The 19,063-nt window shown below is 42.0% G+C and overlaps 1 protein-coding gene across 4 annotated transcripts in view; it reads left to right on the top strand.

Annotated features, from left to right (window-relative positions):
- The window catches only part of RRAS2 (RAS related 2), a 42,002-nt gene extending 32,967 nt beyond the window's left edge, over positions 1-9,035 (top strand). For all 4 annotated transcript variants that reach the window (XM_066997281.1, XM_013189081.2, XM_013189082.2 and 1 more), the window contains exons 5-6: positions 7,003-7,121; positions 7,585-9,035. In XM_066997281.1, the coding sequence (XP_066853382.1) occupies positions 7,003-7,121; positions 7,585-7,672 (207 nt within the window). In that variant the 3' untranslated portion in view covers positions 7,673-9,035. The remainder of the gene's footprint in view (positions 1-7,002; positions 7,122-7,584) is intronic.
- Positions 9,036-19,063: the final 10,028 nt, after the last annotated feature.

Below are 19,063 nucleotides of genomic sequence, written 5' to 3'. Positions count from 1 at the left end.
TAAATGCTACCAGAAGTTCTGTAATTTTGAGATTAACAAAGAGAAGTCATCTTTATATGATAAGATATTCTCAGATTTATTTACCTGACTTAGTATCTGTCCACAACTGCTTACATAAATACTGCTCTTGGCTAAACAAAATCTTGTCTTATGTCAAGAACCAGTGGATGGAACATGAGAAAAATAGGCTTGAAGCAAATAATGTTAATACTTCAGTGGTTTATTTAGTTTCTCCAATAGTACCTGAAGCCTTTAGTACAAAATAGTTGTTGTCAAATATGCTCCCTTGATTGCTGCATCCTCTTTACCCAGAACATGAGTAGGAAGGTCATTACAAAACTAAAACCTGTGCTGAAAGATAGTGTCTCAAAAGTTGTACTCAATGAGCCTTGCGGGTCCCTTCCAGCTTGGGATGTTCTTGTCTAAGAGAACTTTTCGTAGAAGTCCCTCAGAGGCTCATCAGAAGTTACTTCATGTGTTCCCACGTGCACAGAACTATCTGGCCTGTCCCCGAGACAAAAGTGGAATGTGTTCACACATCATACCCCCATCAAAATTCCTAGATTTAACCTTGCAAGTCCTGGAACGTGATGTACTTTAATGCACACATGTTGCCATGGAAACCATGTAGGTAAAACTGAGCTGTTCTGCAGACTTTCAACAGCTGAAGGACAAATATATGAATGCTTTGAGAGGGAAATAACATCTCTGTCAAACCCAATTCTCAGAGGATTCCTACAAACGTAAATGGTAATCCTATAGATCTATTTCTAGAAATACTTAGGGTCTTTGTTCTGCCTCCTTCATCCTCCTAATGTTATTACACAGGCTGTAACTTACCTGTTTCTCTGCTCAAAGAAGAGGTGCCCATCGTTTTTCTCCTGCTAGTCCCTCCATATTCAATTCCTATTTTCTTTTTCAGATTGTGATAGGCTGATAAAAGTGTAAGCTTAAAGCAGCTGCTTCCAAAATTAAGGGAAGTTGCTTAACATCTGAACACAAATAAAAGCATATGTCCCCAGAAGCTTTTTGGTGTTGTTTTGGCTTGTCTAATTGATTAATTACTGGCAAGCATGACTTCTGGTACTGCCGTGCACATAATTGATGTGCTAATTAGTGGATTTGTCACTTCCACAATAGGGCAGGGCTTAAACAGCCTTCGTTAAGCTGGACGTTTGCACAAGTTAAGTTCTAGGTTTGCTGAAACAGGTGCTTTTTAACTCTTCCCTGCCCCTTCCCCCATCACATGGTGGGGGCTCAGCTGGTCTTAAGTCAGTCTAAAGGAATGGTTTTGGGATGCTGAGCTGACATAAGAGGTCCCCAGAAGGGAGAGGCCTCCCATCCCTCTTGACTTCACGTTTGCACTCTTTCCTGTGCTGGCTCTAGCACTCATCTGAAGCACTTTGTAAGCTGAATCATCTCTTAAGACAGGGAGAAAAACAGGCAAGCTGGAATGGCTCTGATACATGTGCGAGTTAAATCAGCTCATGGAGAGATGGAGTGAGTGCCAGAGCTCGAAGCATGGGAAGGGGTGGGACTGTGGCTCTGAGCAGAGCAAGGAGGAGCTGGGGTGGGGGGAAGAAAGTGAGACCTCGCCTTTTGGCAGCAGTCAGCAGTTAGATGTTATCGGCTGGATGTTAAACAGCAGCCAGAGCCTCTGCTCCGTCACGTGAACTCTCACTGCAGGCATCCATTCAGAGTTGGATCAGCTTGCCGACCTGGCTGAAAACGAGTCCTGCCACCACATCTTCCCAAGTATGGAAAACTTCAGCCTGCCAGACAGGGTTGTCCCTCACTGGTTGCACAGGCAGCTGCGAGGGAGCTCTGGGGAGGAAGGCAGAGCTCTCCCTCACCCAGCCCGGAGCCCTGTGCTAGCGAGGTGTCTCGGGGCTGTGACTTGTGGGCAAACATGAGAGCAGTGCTAGTCCTCTGCGTTTTGTGTTCTCGGTCTGCTGGTGTGTCAGGCTTCTCTCCTACCACGTCAGCCAGACTCCTTTTTCATACGAGGCAGTCCTGCAGGAAGTCATCTTGCTCTTTTAAACTTGTTCCATTAGAAAGGTATGTTTTTCAGCTTCAGAATTTAGCACTTTTTGGTAATTCAGGAGGCTGGTTATAAGGTTTTAGAACAAAACTGCTTGTATTAGACATCTTCCTTTTTCCTAAAGACAGGAGGCAAACCAGTGAACTAATAGTGAACATGTGCTCTGAGAACGTAAAACTAAGTTAAAGTCATTTAGCATACGTTTTGATCAGCGATTGATACTCAATAGAATTAACACACAGATCTTCCTGGATCCTGAAAGAGTTAAATGTATGAAAGTGGTGTGGGTGTCTCAAGGGTCCGACCACACCTTTATGCAAGTAACTGTAATTTGTAGTTGAACACAGTGTAGAGTGCTGTCATTATGATACCATAAATCTGGAAGTAAATAATGTGTAACTGACAATCCTGATGCAATGGCAAATGTTTCACAGGAAATACAGGAGCTGCCTGGTACTGCAGAAGTGCACAACCTGTAGTATGATTTTTATGAAATGTCAGTGGCATACTGAAAGTGCAGCCTAAAGTAGTGGTGGTTGTAGTAACTACAGGTCAACTTGTGTGGTTTTGTAAGAAAAGAGATGAAATGGAAGTTTGAAATAGCAATTCAGTAATAATTGTAGATAGATGAAATTAGGCAGACTTCATGTAATTCTCCTGTGTAGCATGGGAGGCAAAGTCCTGAATAGTCATTCATTAGGTTGGCAAAGAGAACCGATTCATTAGAGGAAGAGCAAGTGTTCATCTTTTGAATTTCCTTCTATGGTAAGAATACAGTTACCAATAATTCCAGATACCCCAATCAGTCAGGATTTGTGACCGACCACAAAGCCAAAGTTGAAGCACTTTCTCTCATTGCTCTTTCCATAAAGTAAATGCCATGTGGTAGTCTCTCTCTTAAATGGGTTGATTCTGTGCAACTCAGACAACGCTGGATATCTCTACAGTAAGGCAATTCAGTAGAGCGCCTGATATTTTGGTAATAACTGCTACTAACAGGGGAGTAGGCTTGTCAGGGCACGATATGTATGATTTTTTGAAAGTAACTGCTAGCTTAAGTTAGATCAAGTCCGATCATTCCCCAGATGGCAGGGGTTCAAGGAAAATCCAAGTTGCAACAGGGAAGTGCTTGAATTTCATTAAATGATAGTTTTTTCCTTTTGCTTTACTACTGAACGAATACAGTGACCTGGTGCTAAGACCATCTACGTTGCTAGATACCTTTAAAACAAGGTTTTAAAAGAGAGGTGAGGTCCTTGTGGCTTCTATTTATGCCTAGGCAGTTAATGATCCCGGGCGGGCAGGCAGTCTTGTGGTTTGATCTTGCTCAGCATCAGCCTGGATGCCAGCAAAAGCGGTTAGTAGGGTGGTTGTGCTGTTTCACAAATGGCTTGGCCTGAGATGTCTTGTTACGGCCCCTTACAGTGATGTCTGCTCTCACGGATGGGTTGTACCTTCAGGTTTTCCCATGGCTTGCTTGATTTATTGAACTCTGTAGATAATGAGCAATCAGCCATCTGATACAGGAGTTGAGTACTGCAAGTCAGCCTGTTTAAATACATCGGTTCTTCATAACCATGGCTTGTGTGTGCCAGAGGGACCTTTGAAATCAGAACGTGGACAAAATACAGTGCATGAATAGCGGACCAGGCGTATGAAGGTAATGCTGCCTGGTATAAGCCAGAGGTGGCAGCATCTATAGGTGACAAAGCTGCTCTTCAGGAATGATGGGGGTCTCCCCAGGAGTGGGAACACATTGCTGTGTAGGGAGCGCTGCGGAATGATCACAAGGAGATAGAAATGAAGTGCTTCCTCGAGGTGGAGAGGAACCACCTGTCACCTTCTGACATGAGTACGCCATAGCCTTTAGTCTGTGTAAGTATAGAGGCAAAATATGCACACAGTGTTTAACTGAAAATGAGTCTATAAAGCAGCAGAGCATTGTAGCATTTCTCTAGGTGCAGGAAAGTACAGAAAGTTCAGAAATGAATGTATTTCTGACAATTCTCAGATAAAATATGGAAGAAGGAAGGCAATCTGAGATGTTCAGAGGATTCTTCTGCAGATACTCAAATGGAAACTTCTTCAGAAAGAAGCCTGTTACTTAGGGAGTTGGGGAATAAGTTTTTCCATGTTTGACTTGCTCATTTACATCCATTACAGTGGACATTACATTACATGTATGTAACGTACATACAATGGGACATAATCCATTACATTAATTTGAGAAACTTTTACCAAATATTGAACAGTGTGAATGAACAATATCTGAAAACAATGGTAAAATGCCCTAAAACAAGGGATAAGCATTGCAACTGATGCCCATTCATATTCACCCTTCATTTTACCAAAACTAAGACTTTTCAAAGCAGAACCAACACATACAGTTGATCAGAAACTCTGTGGTTCCGTTTAGTTCTATCAAAATAAGTGTTCTTTGAAGAAAAAATGTGTAATTTTTATTTTGCTGTAATTTTTATAATTTTATTTTTAATAAGCCATCCTTACTGAAATTTGTCATGACACACAGGGTGGTTGTACATATTTAGGGAGAAGGGAGAATGTCATGATGTAAATTCATATTTTTGTTTTCTAGTATTTCTGTTTGTCCTTCCAACATTCCCCTTGGCTTTGAAAACAGAACTGGTCTGCTGTGGCTTCTAATTTACTGTTTGAGCACTGCAAATGTTTCCGTAGTGTGTCCAAAACCAAGATTTTTTTGTTGCTTTTTTTGTTGTTGTTTTTAAACTGACTTTGTGGTCACTGGCATTGACCGCAAGCTACTTCAGGAAATACTGGTAAAATTAGACAAAATGATGGATTGAATTGAGCAATTACAGATCATCTAGCAAAAGCAGTAAGGGCTCTGATGTTATATCTATAATTTTTTTAATGCAGAATATTGTGAAAGTGTAGCTTAACTTTATTACAGTGTTAGCTCCCTACAAAACAAATGTAGCTGTATCTCTAACATGCTTTAGATACAATAGTGAAGAAAATAATAATCAAGTGCCTGTAAAGACTGCATAGAGTTTATCCTCGCTGTCATGCTGTCTTTCCCTGTTATTTATTTTTATTAGACTTTAATCTCTCACTTTCTGGGGCTGCAGTAACTATGCAGGGATGAAGGAAAATAAAGGGGGCTGGTTTTGCAACTGCTACCATATTACTGATAGTTTAGCTTATTTTTGTCTGGTGAATGAGGCAGAGAGGCATAAAAGGTTCTGAAAGTCCTCATACAACCTTTGTGGGATTATGCCATGTCACTAACCTGCCAGCTATGAACATTTCTTAAATGCAGCCTTCATAAGCTTTGGAACAAGGACATTTCCACATTTCGGGTTGGAGGGGAAGATGAAAGTGGGGTGATTGTAGCTACTGGAGCAGAAAACTTGAATATCATTCAGTTTTCAGACAATAATGGAGAAATGAAGGATCCCAGTCATTCTCACTTTGTGCCTGGTTATTAAAAATGCAGCTCCAGTAAGTTATCTTGGTTGTGTAGGTTTTTTTTGTTTTGTTTTGTTTTCTGGCTTCAGCAGATGGTGATAACACTGAAATAAATGTAGCTTCAGTGAGTGTTTGAGATCAGCGGATGCATCCTGAGTTACTCTAGCTGTAATGGCACAAGGTGCTGCGGGGGCTCCTTGGAGAGGGTTTAGTGAGAGCAGCTCTCAGTTCAGCAATAAGTGTATAAAGACAGTACAAGTGGGGGTGCTAGTGACAGAGGAGTCAAGTGTGTTGAGATGCTGTGCAAGAAGGCTCTCAGACCATGTGTATAGCTGTAGGAAAGTATTTTGTAAGTTAAAAAGTAAAACTTTACCTTAAAACTTCTACATCTTGCACTGTGCTGAATGCTTGCAATGATGTTTTTCTATTTCCATTTCTGTGTAGTTTCTTAATCTCAGTGTGCATCTGACTGCCTTTTCAAAAACAAACTAAAAATAAACCCTTAGGGTTTTTTGTTCTCATGATATCAGTCCCGTATGTGCCGGTGTAACATTTTTCTGTGAAAGCAGTGTAATCTTTGACATTTCTGCCACTAGCCGCTGTCTTGGCAAGATCTGTCGTACTTCCTTTTATCACTGAAAGCTGCCCTTTCCTCCCTGTGCTGGGGGTAAGCTTCCTGTTGAAGTCTTTTTCATGTTTTGCACTGCTCAAGGTGGCCTTCTGTCATCTGACCTCACTGCTTTTGGCTCATCCAAAAGCATGTAGCCGTCTCCTTTGGTTTTGCCCTGTGACCAACTTATTCCTCCTTCCTGTATTGGAAGCTTCCTGCCTTCTGCTTCATCATTTTAAATTTTATTCCAGCTCTTCATGGTGCTCATTATTTCCTCTTAATCTCCCTTTTCTCGTTTGCCCCAAGGAGACAAGGGGTAAGACAATGTCTCATTAATATTTAAGAGGGGAGACTTCACGGTGTTTTTTACATCTCTTGCGATTTAGGCTACGTTTAAAATTGGCTGTCTTAACATTTTGCTATGTCATAAATATATTTCTTATGATTTTAATGAAGATTCAGAAGCTAAACATCACTTCTTGTTTTAAAAGAAGTAATCTTTATTTTTTCTCTAGATTTAGCTGGGCCAGGAAGAGGGTGAATTTAGCAATAGAATTCAGAGTGTTCTTAGTAATCCATCACATTTTGACTCAGGCACTTGCTTTGAGGAACTCCTGTCTGCTTAGGAAGAAAACTCTGGTCTTGTTATTGCAGAAATGAGGTGAATGGCAGGCAGCTGCAGTGGAGGAAATCCATATGCTTAACAAACAACCAATTTGTATGTTGTAGCACGTGGGTTTGTTTTCCAGTTGTATTATGTAGACAGTGCAGGAACTAGTTTAGGGTAAAATAAGCATTATTGTTGGAGGGGAGTAGATCCTTAGGTTAATGGTATTTGCAGTGTCTTCTGATACAAATGTGCCTGCACGACATTTAGCTTAACGATTGATTTCACTTACAGGTGACACAAGAGGAAGGTCAGCAGCTAGCGCGACAACTTAAAGTAACGTACATGGAAGCCTCAGCAAAAATCCGATTGAATGTAGACCAAGCTTTTCATGAACTTGTCAGAGTTATAAGGTACAGTAACTGAAGTCCAAATAATTGGTGTCCCTGTATTAATGGGTAGCTCCAGCAAATATATTGAAATGCAGTGGGAGATCACCAAAAAAATCCTGCCTGCTGTTATCAGTGAACTTCAACCAATGCTCTGTTCTAAAATTTTCCTGTGTATTGGCAAAAAGGCTCACGTGAATGTTACATGTATTTGAAACAGAACTTCTTCACCTTACTATTTCAGATTCTATTGATTACCCAGTAAGCCAAACAGATAAAATAAATTTGAATATTGGCCTTCTGTAAAAAGAGGGGTTTCTTAAAAAAAAAAAAAGCAAAATCAAAATACCATCACTCATTTTTTAAGTAGTTTGAGCATCAAAAGTAAGTCCATCTTCTATAAAGGTGTAAAAACAGTAAATTCAAATACAGTATTTATTTTAGTGAAAATAAGTCTATGAATTTAACTTGAAATATCTGTTTCCAGGAAATTTCAAGAACAAGAGTGCCCTCCTTCACCAGAGCCAACACGGAAAGAGAAAGACAAGAAAGGCTGCCATTGTGTTATTTTCTGAGAATCCCAAGAACCAAGCTATCAACTGCCAGATTATTTTTTTTTCTTTCCATCATTTTACATCACTTCTGGTATTGGTCTAGCCTTATATGTGCATGTCCTAAAAGTGGTCACCAGAATAGCCTTAGTCCAAGAAGCTGGCAGAATAGTTCTTGAAGAAGACTGTCATCTTGGGGCAGACTTCAAAGCAAAACACTAAGGCTGCTTCTTTAATACCACAGTTCCCTCCTCTCTCTTAAGAGCTTGCACCTTGTGGAGTTTTATTCGCAAAGGAGATGAAACAAAACCGTGTAGGACAAGGTGTTGAAGTCATGCATAAGTTGTCTCTTGTGAATTAATTTATTTTTACTTCTGACGTTTCATTAGCTATTACAAAGACCTATATTGAAGCATAGAGAATACTTTTAAAAAGGGGTGGATTGGCTTTTTTGCCCTCAGCTAAATTAGACTTGAGTATTCAGCTAGCCTTAAGAAACCTACACTGAATTTCATTGTCAGCAAAAATTTTCATCTCTTGTTTATGCTGCAGTTTTATTTCAGTGGCCAAAACAGTCTACTGTATTTATTTTATGAATCCAGAACAGCTACAGGACGATTACTACTACTATTAGAATATGGCCAAATACCTGAGCTCATTCTGGATTGAGGCATTTCAGCTTAATATGAAATTTCACATCATTGTTTGGAAACAAAAAAAAAAGTGTCTTCCTTTGTATTTCTGGGTAAGGGATTAAGGAAAACTAAAATTGTAGCTGTTTTTGTTTCATGTGATATAAAAATGAATTTGATCTTTCCATTGTCAGAGATGATTAAATGTTTTTGCTATATACTTTTATACATTATTTTCTTATCAAACTAGTTAACAAGTATTTTTATATGTTTGTAAGCAAATATGCTTTCACAGCATAACTTGTGTATATGTAAAGATGAGTATTTAATTCTCACAGTTCACTTTTAACTGACAAAATGTGGGATTTGCCAAACTGTGGTAAACTTCTCCTTACTCCTCTGGTTATACCCAAGAATGGCCAATTATGTGCCTGCCCAACACACCTGTAGAGTAAAATCTAGTGTTGTGTTTTAATCAATTGCAGTATCCCTTACTAAAGACTGACCATTATGTGAATTATTAAACTGTAAGACTTTTAACTGATTGTTTAGTTAAACTGTGGATGGTTGTTTAATTTTGAGTTCTGTGGATTGTGTTTAAACAATTCAAGAGTATGTTCCCTGATATTGAAATACTGAGTGGTATTGCACAGTTGTCACCTTACTGAATGTGTCCAACAGTTCTTTGAAACTTGATTATTAAGCAAACCCTTGTATAACTTCAGGTGCTAGAATTAAAGATGATCTAACCGTTATTGGGGGTAAGCATATTGCCTCTTTCTGACTCTTCTAAAACCTATGGTTTTTTTGGAGGGTGGGGGGAAGAAGAGGGTGATGGAACTTAGGAGGTAATGTGCATATCTGCCTGACTTTCCTTCAAGCTTGAAAGTAAAGTCTACTTAAATCATGATAGATGGTAAAAGCTGATGTTTATTTTGATTTAAAATATGTAGTCAGTGGGCCACTCAACAATTCCTTTGTGCTTACAGGCTGTGCCATGAATCTGTAAATGTCTGCTGAGAAAAAATATTTAAGCAAGTTCTAGTTACATTTACTGCAGCAAAGCTATTAGAAGAAACTAGAAGAAACACTAGTGCCATGCATAGCAGAGGAATGCAAAGTTGTTTGTTTTTGTTTTTTTTTACATAACTTAGATTAGGTTCTGTAATTCTGAATTTGAGGGAGTGAGTGGCTCCTCCTTCCCACCTTTAAATAAAGTTATTGGTTGATGAAAGGCTACTTATGAATAATGCCTAAAAAATTCAAAATAGAAGTTATGGTGAAAGTGCATTTGGGAGATGGATTATATTTTTCAAGTCAAATGTAAGAAATTACAGCCTGTAGCAAAGATCTTCTGTTTTATTGTCTTAAATGTGACAAGGCCTCTGGAGTTAAGTCACTAAATGTGTGGCATTAGAGTGAGCGTGCACATCTGAGATAAAATCTGTGAGGTGTGCCTATGCTTATTGTTTCATTTTTTTCATTTTTGACTGTTCACTCATAATAAATTGATCCTAAAATAACTGTTACACAGATAGGTATTCTAATATGTAACTCTGTAATTCATAGAAAAGGTGGAGAGCACCCCACCCTTGCATTTCCTCATTTGTAAAGTAAAGTTGCTTTGAGGTGGTTGATGCTAAGCAGCCTACTCCTATCTGCTAAGCCACATTGTAAACATGGTAAACTTTTTCAACAAGTTAAACAAGTGGGACCACCGGGTGCTGCCATGGAAATCTGCTTTAAGTTTATTAATGAATAAAGTATATTCCCCTGCACATGTTTTCAAGGCTTCTGCAGGAGAGGAACATGCAGGGAAATCTTCAAATGTAACATTAGGGAGATTCAAGGATCTGACCCTCCCGTCAATGTTGTTCTGCTTTCATTTCTTCAATAATACATTTGCCCTGTCCTGCCATGTGCAGGACGCGAGGTGCAATGCACGTGGCAGTGCTCTCCCTCTTCCTACAACAAAAGGAAAGGTTGCTCGCCCCTCACTTGCTACTTTGATTGTTCCTGTTGGCTGTGTCGAAGTGCTCTGTGTGTACGCTGTTGGGCAGGAGGCGGTGAGATAAATGTCCTAAGCAAGCCTGGCTAGCCCAGTGTGGGAGCATGTAACAAGACGAGCTGTTGTATGATGGTTAATAAAGTGAAATATAGTTGGAAGGAGTTAACACCCACTAATGCCAAGGAAAACTCTGACTTTATATGTGGCCTTGTGGTTAGTTGTCAGTGATAAAGCTGAATCCTGGATTCAAACAAAATTACGAGCTTAACTCTCTTCTGACATCAGCTTATGCAGCACTTCACCTGTGGCGTAGCTGTGGCCATCACTGACTGGAGTTCCCACATAATCTTGTTAGTGCTTTAATGAGCTTATCTCAAACAAGATTCTCAGTGTCAGTCACTAGACAAAGCGCTGCCAGAAGTTATCTGGACTTATTGTTTGAAGTTTGTTGCCTGGAAAAGCTCAGGAATCTGCTAAGCAGCTTGCTCACTTGTGAAGCATTTGTTCACTTGATTTAGGCGTAAGTTGTGGTAGTTGGTTACCCTCATATGCTGAAACCCTGATGAAACACTCAAAATGAATTTACAAAAACACACAACTGGAAATCCAGGGGCATTGCCTTGTTTTCACTGTTAACCAGCTGGCCCACTGCAGAGCAGTAGTCTTCATTAAAACTTGAAATCTTAACAATTTTAAGCTATTCTCTTGCTCAGAGCATCCCGAGGGGTAAATGCAGTGCTTGCCGCTTTGTAAACATCTCTTCTGCCATGCTCACCAGGTTATACCAGAGAGCTGAGCTAAAGTTGTAGTCCTGAAGCAGATTCTGGGTTTTAAGTGGGAGTAAGTGTAAGTATTTTTGAGATCTTAAGACCTGTGTTGTGTGGTACATGATGCTAGGCCAGAAAACTTGTGAAGGTTCTGGATATTTAGATTTTCTCATAGTACTCTAACCATGGAAATAACTGGTTGAAAGGGATTGACTTTTTCCTTAAAACTGTGTGGCTGTCTAGTAATGGTAACACACAGAAGGTGAGGAAAACAGCCTTGGTACTTTCCTGTGCAGCTGATCAGGTGCAGAAATGAGGATAGGTAGGGCTGTCATAGCAGCCTTCAGCTGGGAAGAAAAAGAGCTCTAAGTGAGCAGCAGCAGATGTTGAAGAGGCAACGGATTAAACTGCAAGGAGAGCATCATACCCGAAAACAGCATTGGGAATGCATGCTATATCTGCTCTGTGTAGCCATGCTGGACTTTTACAGTAAGACCACAATTATTTTGGAGAGTTTGAGAGATTTTTTGTGGATTGAACATAAAGGGCAGATGATGTCCCACGCAAAAGCTAAATTGGATTAATGTATGTAATGTAATTAGTGATGTTCCTGAGCCAGCCAGCAAGCAGAACTAAATGCATCTTGCTGCTGGAAAGCACGTACTGATCTGTGCAGCTACTTAAATTGGGTCCTGTGAACTGTAATAGGCTACACAGAGCATTTGGTACTCATTAATTAGTAGTCAGCACTTCATAAATTACTGCATTCTTTAAAAATGTCTCTGACAAAGTAGTGTAGAGAGGGCATGGCAAATTAACGTGGCAAAGTACAGGCACCTGAAATGCAAGTAGAGGCAATGAGAACGCCTTTTAGTTTCTCACCTCTGAGTCCTGGGCATGAATTAATTTGTACCTGAGAAAGCTGTCATGTCAGCTGAACCTGACTGCTGAAGAGCGGCAGCAGGGTACAAATCCTTCTCTGAATGTGTCCCACATTTCTCATGACATGTAAAATTGAGCTCACTCCAGTGATATGAATAGCTTTCATTCCTTAAAGAGTATTTGGTAACGTAATGCTTTGAGACCTATCTTGGACCATACGTCCAGCCTGCTACACAAACAAGTTCGTCCTCACTGTGGAAAGCTGCGACCCAGGAGCAAGTGGTCAGCTACCTTCGTGTTGTGAAGGTGCTTGGGAAACCCGGCAGCTGGGCAGCGCTCACCCAGGGCTGCCTGGGGCTGGAGGGATCCCCCAAGTGCCAACGCTGCATGAGACCACCCTCTGGAACCACAGGGTGTCGCCTGGGGTGGGCGTGCACCTGACTTCCAGAGGCTCCAAGCACCGCCTTTGCACTGAGACTGAGTTAAAGTTCTTACAAGCAGAACACGAATGAAATACAAGAAACAGAACAAAGCGGTCAACACGTGACTAAACAGGGGTGCTATTTCAGAGTATTTTGTTCTGTAAACTCTATAAACTCTAAAATTTTTTTTTTTTTTTTGTAGCTAGGGCAAAAAATGTGATTTATAAGGAGTCGTTCTGAAGAAATTCTCAGGAAAAGAAGGAAGGATGTTTGTGATCTAAAATAGTAAAGGCAGCTTAAAATAGAGTACAAATTCTTAATTTCTGTACAGTTTGCCAAACTTTCATAGTCGCCAGCTGTATCGGAATACAGGAGCCCATCATTAGCTACGTGTACAGTTTGCAGTCAGGAAGTTATGCATAAACACCCACTGCTCAGCTAAATAAGAGATCTAAATGAGGCTTGCTGTTAGCAGGAGGTAAATGCTGTCGCTTGTCTAGGTGCTAGGTGTGACACCTTGAGTGGGGAAATCTTTTGAATGCAGTACCAACCCTTGAAAGTGAAACAAAATTTGAGTGTTTTTTCCTTCCTGCTGCAAGACTTTGTGTTTTCACACAAAAAACATCTGTGCTTTAATATCTCTCATACAATCCGTAAAACGTTTCTGTCTGTCATTGCTTCACAGAATTCCTCCACCATTGGTTTTTTGTTTCATTTTAAAAGTCATTCATTCCTATTCATTTTCTTGGGAGACTAACCCATTCTGCGTCTCAGGATGATTTTTAGTATCTACAAAATAATCAAGTGTCGTAATGAACTTTTGAAGGGCTGACTTTGAGTCATTCTGAAGATTATGTTTTCAAGGTTGTAGAATGTACTGCTTCCTTATGTAACTTTCTCTTCTTTCCTCACACCGCTTCCTAAATAGCTGTTCATCCAGCTGGATTTCCTGGCAGGAGTTGAGAGTACCTGGTGAATTCTGAATGTTTGGGCACGTCTTTTTCTTTGTCTTGTAGATTCCTAAGGTGCAAGTTGCACACTGAAGTTGCTCACCTCGCCAGTGCAGTTGTCTTTATGAACTTCTTAACTTCTTGATCTTTTTTTTTTTCTTTTAATATAATTAAAAGGAAGTTAGACCTATCCTGTTTATCTTTCCCTTAACCAACTTAGATCATCAAATCCTCCTTACAATAGCCAGCTTCATGATGCTGTCAACATCTGCCAGGGTCTAATTCTACTTTTTGTTGGTTTTACAAGATGTCTGGCAAGGCATCTATCACTGTTGAGTCCTGAGAGCTGGGCTGTGCTATTGCTGATCTCGTTAAGCAGCCTGCTGCCAAGAGCTGCTCTGTTTTGACTGTCATCTCTAATGTCTTTGGAGGGCTCTGGATATGCAAAGGGGGAATAGACACCCACTTCCCACTCAGCACAGAGCACTCCCTTAGCATGGGCTGCTGCTGTTTGACTTATTACTTGGGCTGGTTCATATTGCTAGGACTAGGTTGGCTACTGGCAAGAGGCAGCTTGGTGTGACAGGGAAACAAAAGGCATTTTGCAGCTCAGGTTCAGACCTTTTAAGTGAATGGTGAAACAGGTGTTATAGCTGGTGCGTCAAAGTGATGCATTGGTCTGTCGTTGTGAGACACTGCTCATGAACTGGAAATCACCCTGTTAAAAGGCCCTGTTAAAAGGCTTTTGCTTTAGTTTCCAGCTGATCACCTGACAAAAATTCTGCTGCTTAATGCTTAACACCCAGAGGTGGGTCCTCAGAAGGCAAGGCCTGCGTAAGAGCGACTCTGTCACAATATTCTGGTCTAGTGAAGGATTTTGCAATTAAAAGCTCTTTTCAGCCAGAACAAGATCAACTTAAGTGACTTTCTGTCATATCTGGATGTTATGTTACTCATTTCAGAATTATACTAAAAAGCTGTAGGTACAGTACCTGTGTTTTCCACCATGAAATCTGTGATTGTCTTGTACAAGGAAAAACTGAGATGTGGTAGGTCTGGCAGTTGTGTGGAGCCGTATTCACTTTTTGTTGGTTCTCCCAAAGATAGCATTTGTTTAAGGCGAGGCGGCCATGTCACCTCTGACTTGTGCCACAGCACTGACGTGACAAAGCTTGTGCTGTCCCTGCAAGGGGGCAGCCTGAAGTGTGCACGCGGGCACATGTCCCTCCCGGAGGCCATTGCAAAAGCTCAAATTAACTTTTTTATATTTTTATGTACTTCAGGTTCTGCAGTTTAATTTTCTTCCTAAAGTATTCCCAGTTTCCCAAGACACTTACCTAATGTTGACTTTTGCTTTTTTAAGCTTTATAAATTCATTTTAAAAGGGTGAGTGGGGTATTTTTGTAGTTGGTGGTGGTTGGTTTGTTTCGCATCCTGACCTAAAAAGACTGAGCAGGAACCATGCTTTAGTGCTCCTGGTACTGAGTTACTTCTCTAGCAGGATGTACAGTTGCTTAAAAATTCCAGTATTAGAAGCCAGCCAGAGAGTGTCCCTGTTAGTGCATTGCTTTGCAGACAGGCCTGCCTTGCTGTCTAATTTGCTTCCAGTCCGTAGTAGTTACAGAAACCTGCAGGAGCATCAGTAGTCACATGCAAAAACATGACCAAAGGAAGTATTAACAGTTCACTGCTGAATCACGAAGCCTGCAGAAGCTCTGGAGGAATAGCAAGGGGAATTACATGGATAATGCAGGGTGGAGATGTCAACACCTTTTGGCTGCAGAACGCAGTTCTGCTCTGGGACCAATGCCGTCATTCCTACGGGATCCAGGGTTCAATGTGTGTCTGGTTCAGCATCTCGCAGAGCCCAGCCAGGCACTGCCGAGAGCTGACACCATCCCTTACCTAGAACCTGTCTTTCAGTCTTAATCTTGCTGCTTGATGCTGTGGGTGCTCATTCACCTCCTATTTGGAGCTCAGTCACAGCAGTGAAGACAGTATCTGGTGTAATTTTTTGGAAGGAAAGCTAGAAACAACATTCACAGATAACCAGGATGTTGGTCCCCAGGAATGAATGTAATATAAAAATCCTCCAGCAGATGGGGACTGGAATCGAGCTAATTTTTTTTCTAGTTGTTTTTTTCTTTCTGCATCCCTCCCTGCCCAGGTTCTTTTTACGTGGGAAAACTCACCAGGATTTTTGCACTGGCAGTGAATGGGAAAGTTTACTTTAAAAAGACACAGTGGAGTGAATATTATGATTTACCAGAGTAAGTGGTACACTGTACAGAGACGAGAGCTGGAGAGGTCTGGCCTCAGTTCCTAGTTCTGATTAAATTCGTTGATTCACTTTTTCTTTTTTTTAGGTGACTTCTAAAATTATTCCTCCCTTATCACTCTTCGGTTTGCAGCTCCAACTGAACTACAAGATGCACAGCAGAGTGTTGTTTTCCCTAATAGCACACCTGTGTTAAATTTAGCACTGTTAGGGTCTCTGAGCAATAGAAGACGACTTTTGGAAGGGCTGTGGTTGGATGTAGCATGGGTCGCCTCCAGTATTGTTGTGCTAGTGACTCCTAGCCTCTCCTGGGTCCTTTCCTTGTTGTGTTGGGCTTGCACTTTGCCACCAGCGAGCCCACCATGGTGGTGGTGGTCAGTGACAGAGCAGTCAGCTTGGGACATGCCTTTAGGAAGAGCTGGAAGATACCGTACTTTGCTCACTGTCTGATGAGCTTTGGTGGGAGACCCAAAAGGTTGTGCAGGTAGAGAAAGTTTTCGTGGCAAAGTCACACTGGAGGGAGATGCCACTAGAAGTGTTGTCCAGCAGGACTTGCTCTAAAAGGAAATCTCCCTGTCCTTGCATGGTTGAGTGGCTTTGCTGCCCAGTTCTGGTGGCTCTGGTGTTAGTTGCTGCAGTCTCTAGGTCAGCCTTCCTAACCAGGGGCTGCCTCCACGCCTTGATTAAGCCCAAGGAACACTCCAAATAGCCCAAACAATTTTTTTATTTCACTTCCGATCTGTGTTAACAAAGCAATAATTTGCTGAAGGCCACTATAGCTGTCCATAGGCACAATCTTGAGTTTGATGTATGACAGTTTCTGTAAATATGAGAAATTAGCCAATATTGCAGGGAGGAGCAGGGGGTGAAAAGAGCTAAAAAGCTAGTAAGAGATTGCTCTAGTGATTAGAATTGCACAAATGGACAAAAGCAGCATGCAATTCTCTCATAATGTGCTCTGTGAGGAGTGCACAGTCTGCTGAAAAACAAAGATCAGCACCCATGCTATTATAGACTTTCTGGTTTAGTAGTTATGGTATTTTCTATAGAGTTAAAATAGCATGCATATAGCACATATAGTAAATATAGTATTGTTAATCACTTATAAAGAAAAAAGAAGTTGAGCTGTTTGTGAGTGCAGCACCAGTCGATCTAGTAGCAGCAGTGTGTCTAGTAGCAAAGCCTGTCCAAAAGAGGGACTTTGAAATAAGCATGGGTTGCACAGCCAGCAAAAATAAAGACATGTTTCTAAACACTTCCAGACAAGAGATTATTGCAGGGTCAGTGTTGTCCTGTGCCTGTGCAGGACTTGGAGGCATTGCAATGCACAGGGTGCTGCAGTGGGAGGCCTACAGTCAGTATGTACGTCTGCTCCTTGTTTCTTGGTGGTTGTGGGGAAAGTCATTATGCTCTGATTTCTTTTCTGTAAGATGTAAGTAATGATGCTGACTCCTTTGCAGAGTGTTTGGAGACTGACAGATGAAGTTGTTTATTATACTGGGAGCAAACTAAAATTGTAATGACTCTAACAGGGATTTTTTAGAAGCAGTATTATCCTTTGAAAGGAGGATTAAATACAGAGATATGATGGATACATTGGTTTCAAGCTCTTACGGATGTAAGTACCCTATTTTCAGAGAAAATCGTTAAGCCAAATTTTATGAGCTTTGTTTTGGCAGAGTAGTACGAGGGCACATGTAACAACAAAGGAGCAGCATTCCTCCTTCCTATTTCCCCAATATAGAACATTGTATTGTTCAAGGCTCACTAGTCCCTGGCACAGACGTTAGGTACCTGGAGCCTCTTCTGCACATCCCAGGGGCACGTACTTCTTCTCCTTAAGGCTAGCTGCTCTTCAGCAGCTCACATGCTTTCATGCTGCTTTCCTCAGCTGCGTTAGGACATAACGTACCTCACAGCCTGCCTTTGTGTTTTTCACATAAATCATGCAGCGTTACTTCACAGGCCGTCTCCTCCTTCTTTTAAGGCAGCAAATGGGTAAGGAGGCAGGCTCGGCGGTGGCCCTCACCTGCCACCACAGGTATGCAGCACCTCACACTGCTTCTGGTCAAGCACCATTAGGTGCAGGAACAAGGAGCGGTGCACACGAATGATTGAAGCTTTCAGTTCCTAAACCTGTGAGGAGAGGCCTGAGCAGCTCTCAGGCTCAGCTTACCTGCTGTAGGGCCCTCTCTTGGTGGCACACTGAAACCCGGGCAGCAGCTCTGGGTGCACTTGGGTGGAAACCCAGGTACCTTCCTGAATGAAGGAACCTGAACACGAGGTTTTGCTGGAAAATATGCTGTCTGGGGGTGCCTGAAATGTACACTTACACCTCATGTTGTTTCAAGGATACCTAACCTGAAGTTGTTCTGTGCTGTTGACTTTCCATTGTTAAAAATGTTACGCATCATCTGGTGACTCAGCAGGTACTTTTCCACTCATTTGCAGCTTGGTATACGCCAGCATGAAAATGCAGGGACACTGACTGGCTGCTGCAGCTCTGTAGACAGTTTAATTTCTATGGTATTGCAATAGCTCAAGCCAATATTCCAGATCCTCTGGACTCAACTGTCTGAATTACAAAGTGGGCCTAATTTGTGTCTGTTCTTTTCACGTGCTTACCAGTGGCCTGGCTTTCCCGTCAAAGCTGTTTTAGAAATGTGAAGTTTATAGCAATGCTGCCAGTAGTGCAGGTTGTTCGGTCAGATGGCAGACACGAAGCCTTGCATAAGAAAGCAGCGTGGCACAGCCATCTCCAGATGTGAGAGCTCCCCTGGCTCTCTGAGGGCCCGGGGGATGGTGCTGGCCTGGCTGCAGCAGGAGGATGGGGTGAACACAGCTGCTGGCCCCAGTGTTGGGAGGGGAGGCACCAGCTGATGTTCTCCTGCCCAGAGCTCCAAGCCTGGATGAACAAGGAGGAGCCCGAGACACTGTTGGGCTACGTGTCAGGTGAGGCATGTGGAAAGCAGAGCCCGTGCTGCGGCAGCTGAACAGCGCTCAGCACCTCAAAGGGTTTGTTTCTGGTGGAGGATGCAAGGCATGGGATTTCTTGGGAGGCAGGAACTAGTCAGGGTGAATTTCAGCTGCTCCACTGTGGAAGGCGGCGGTTGGTCTGAATAGTTTAATGGCAAAGCAAATGGTCACTTTTCAGTTTGCCCACTTACAATTCTGTTAGCAGATCAACGGAAACGTGCTACCTGCGTGGAACATCCAGAACGGCATTTGTCGACAGACGTTGCGGTTAGAAGCTCACAGGACATACGCAGTTGCAAGGAGCAATGCTTGGGCTCAGCTCACAGCTGTGGGCTCCTGCTGGCAGGGCAGCGAGCCCTGAGGCTGTGGCACAGACGCTTCCTCCTTACCGTCGTGGGCACAGAGCAAGGGGGCCTCTTCCACGCTCTGTCTGAGAGGGGGGACCAGGTGCTGAAAATGAGGAATTCCTTACTGTTGGCTGTCAAAGAACACTCAGCAAA

This window comes from Anser cygnoides, chromosome 5 (genome assembly GCF_040182565.1).
Source record: "Anser cygnoides isolate HZ-2024a breed goose chromosome 5, Taihu_goose_T2T_genome, whole genome shotgun sequence".
Classification (NCBI taxonomy): Eukaryota; Metazoa; Chordata; class Aves; order Anseriformes; family Anatidae; genus Anser; species Anser cygnoides.
This window is presented reverse-complemented; position numbering and strand designations above follow the sequence as displayed.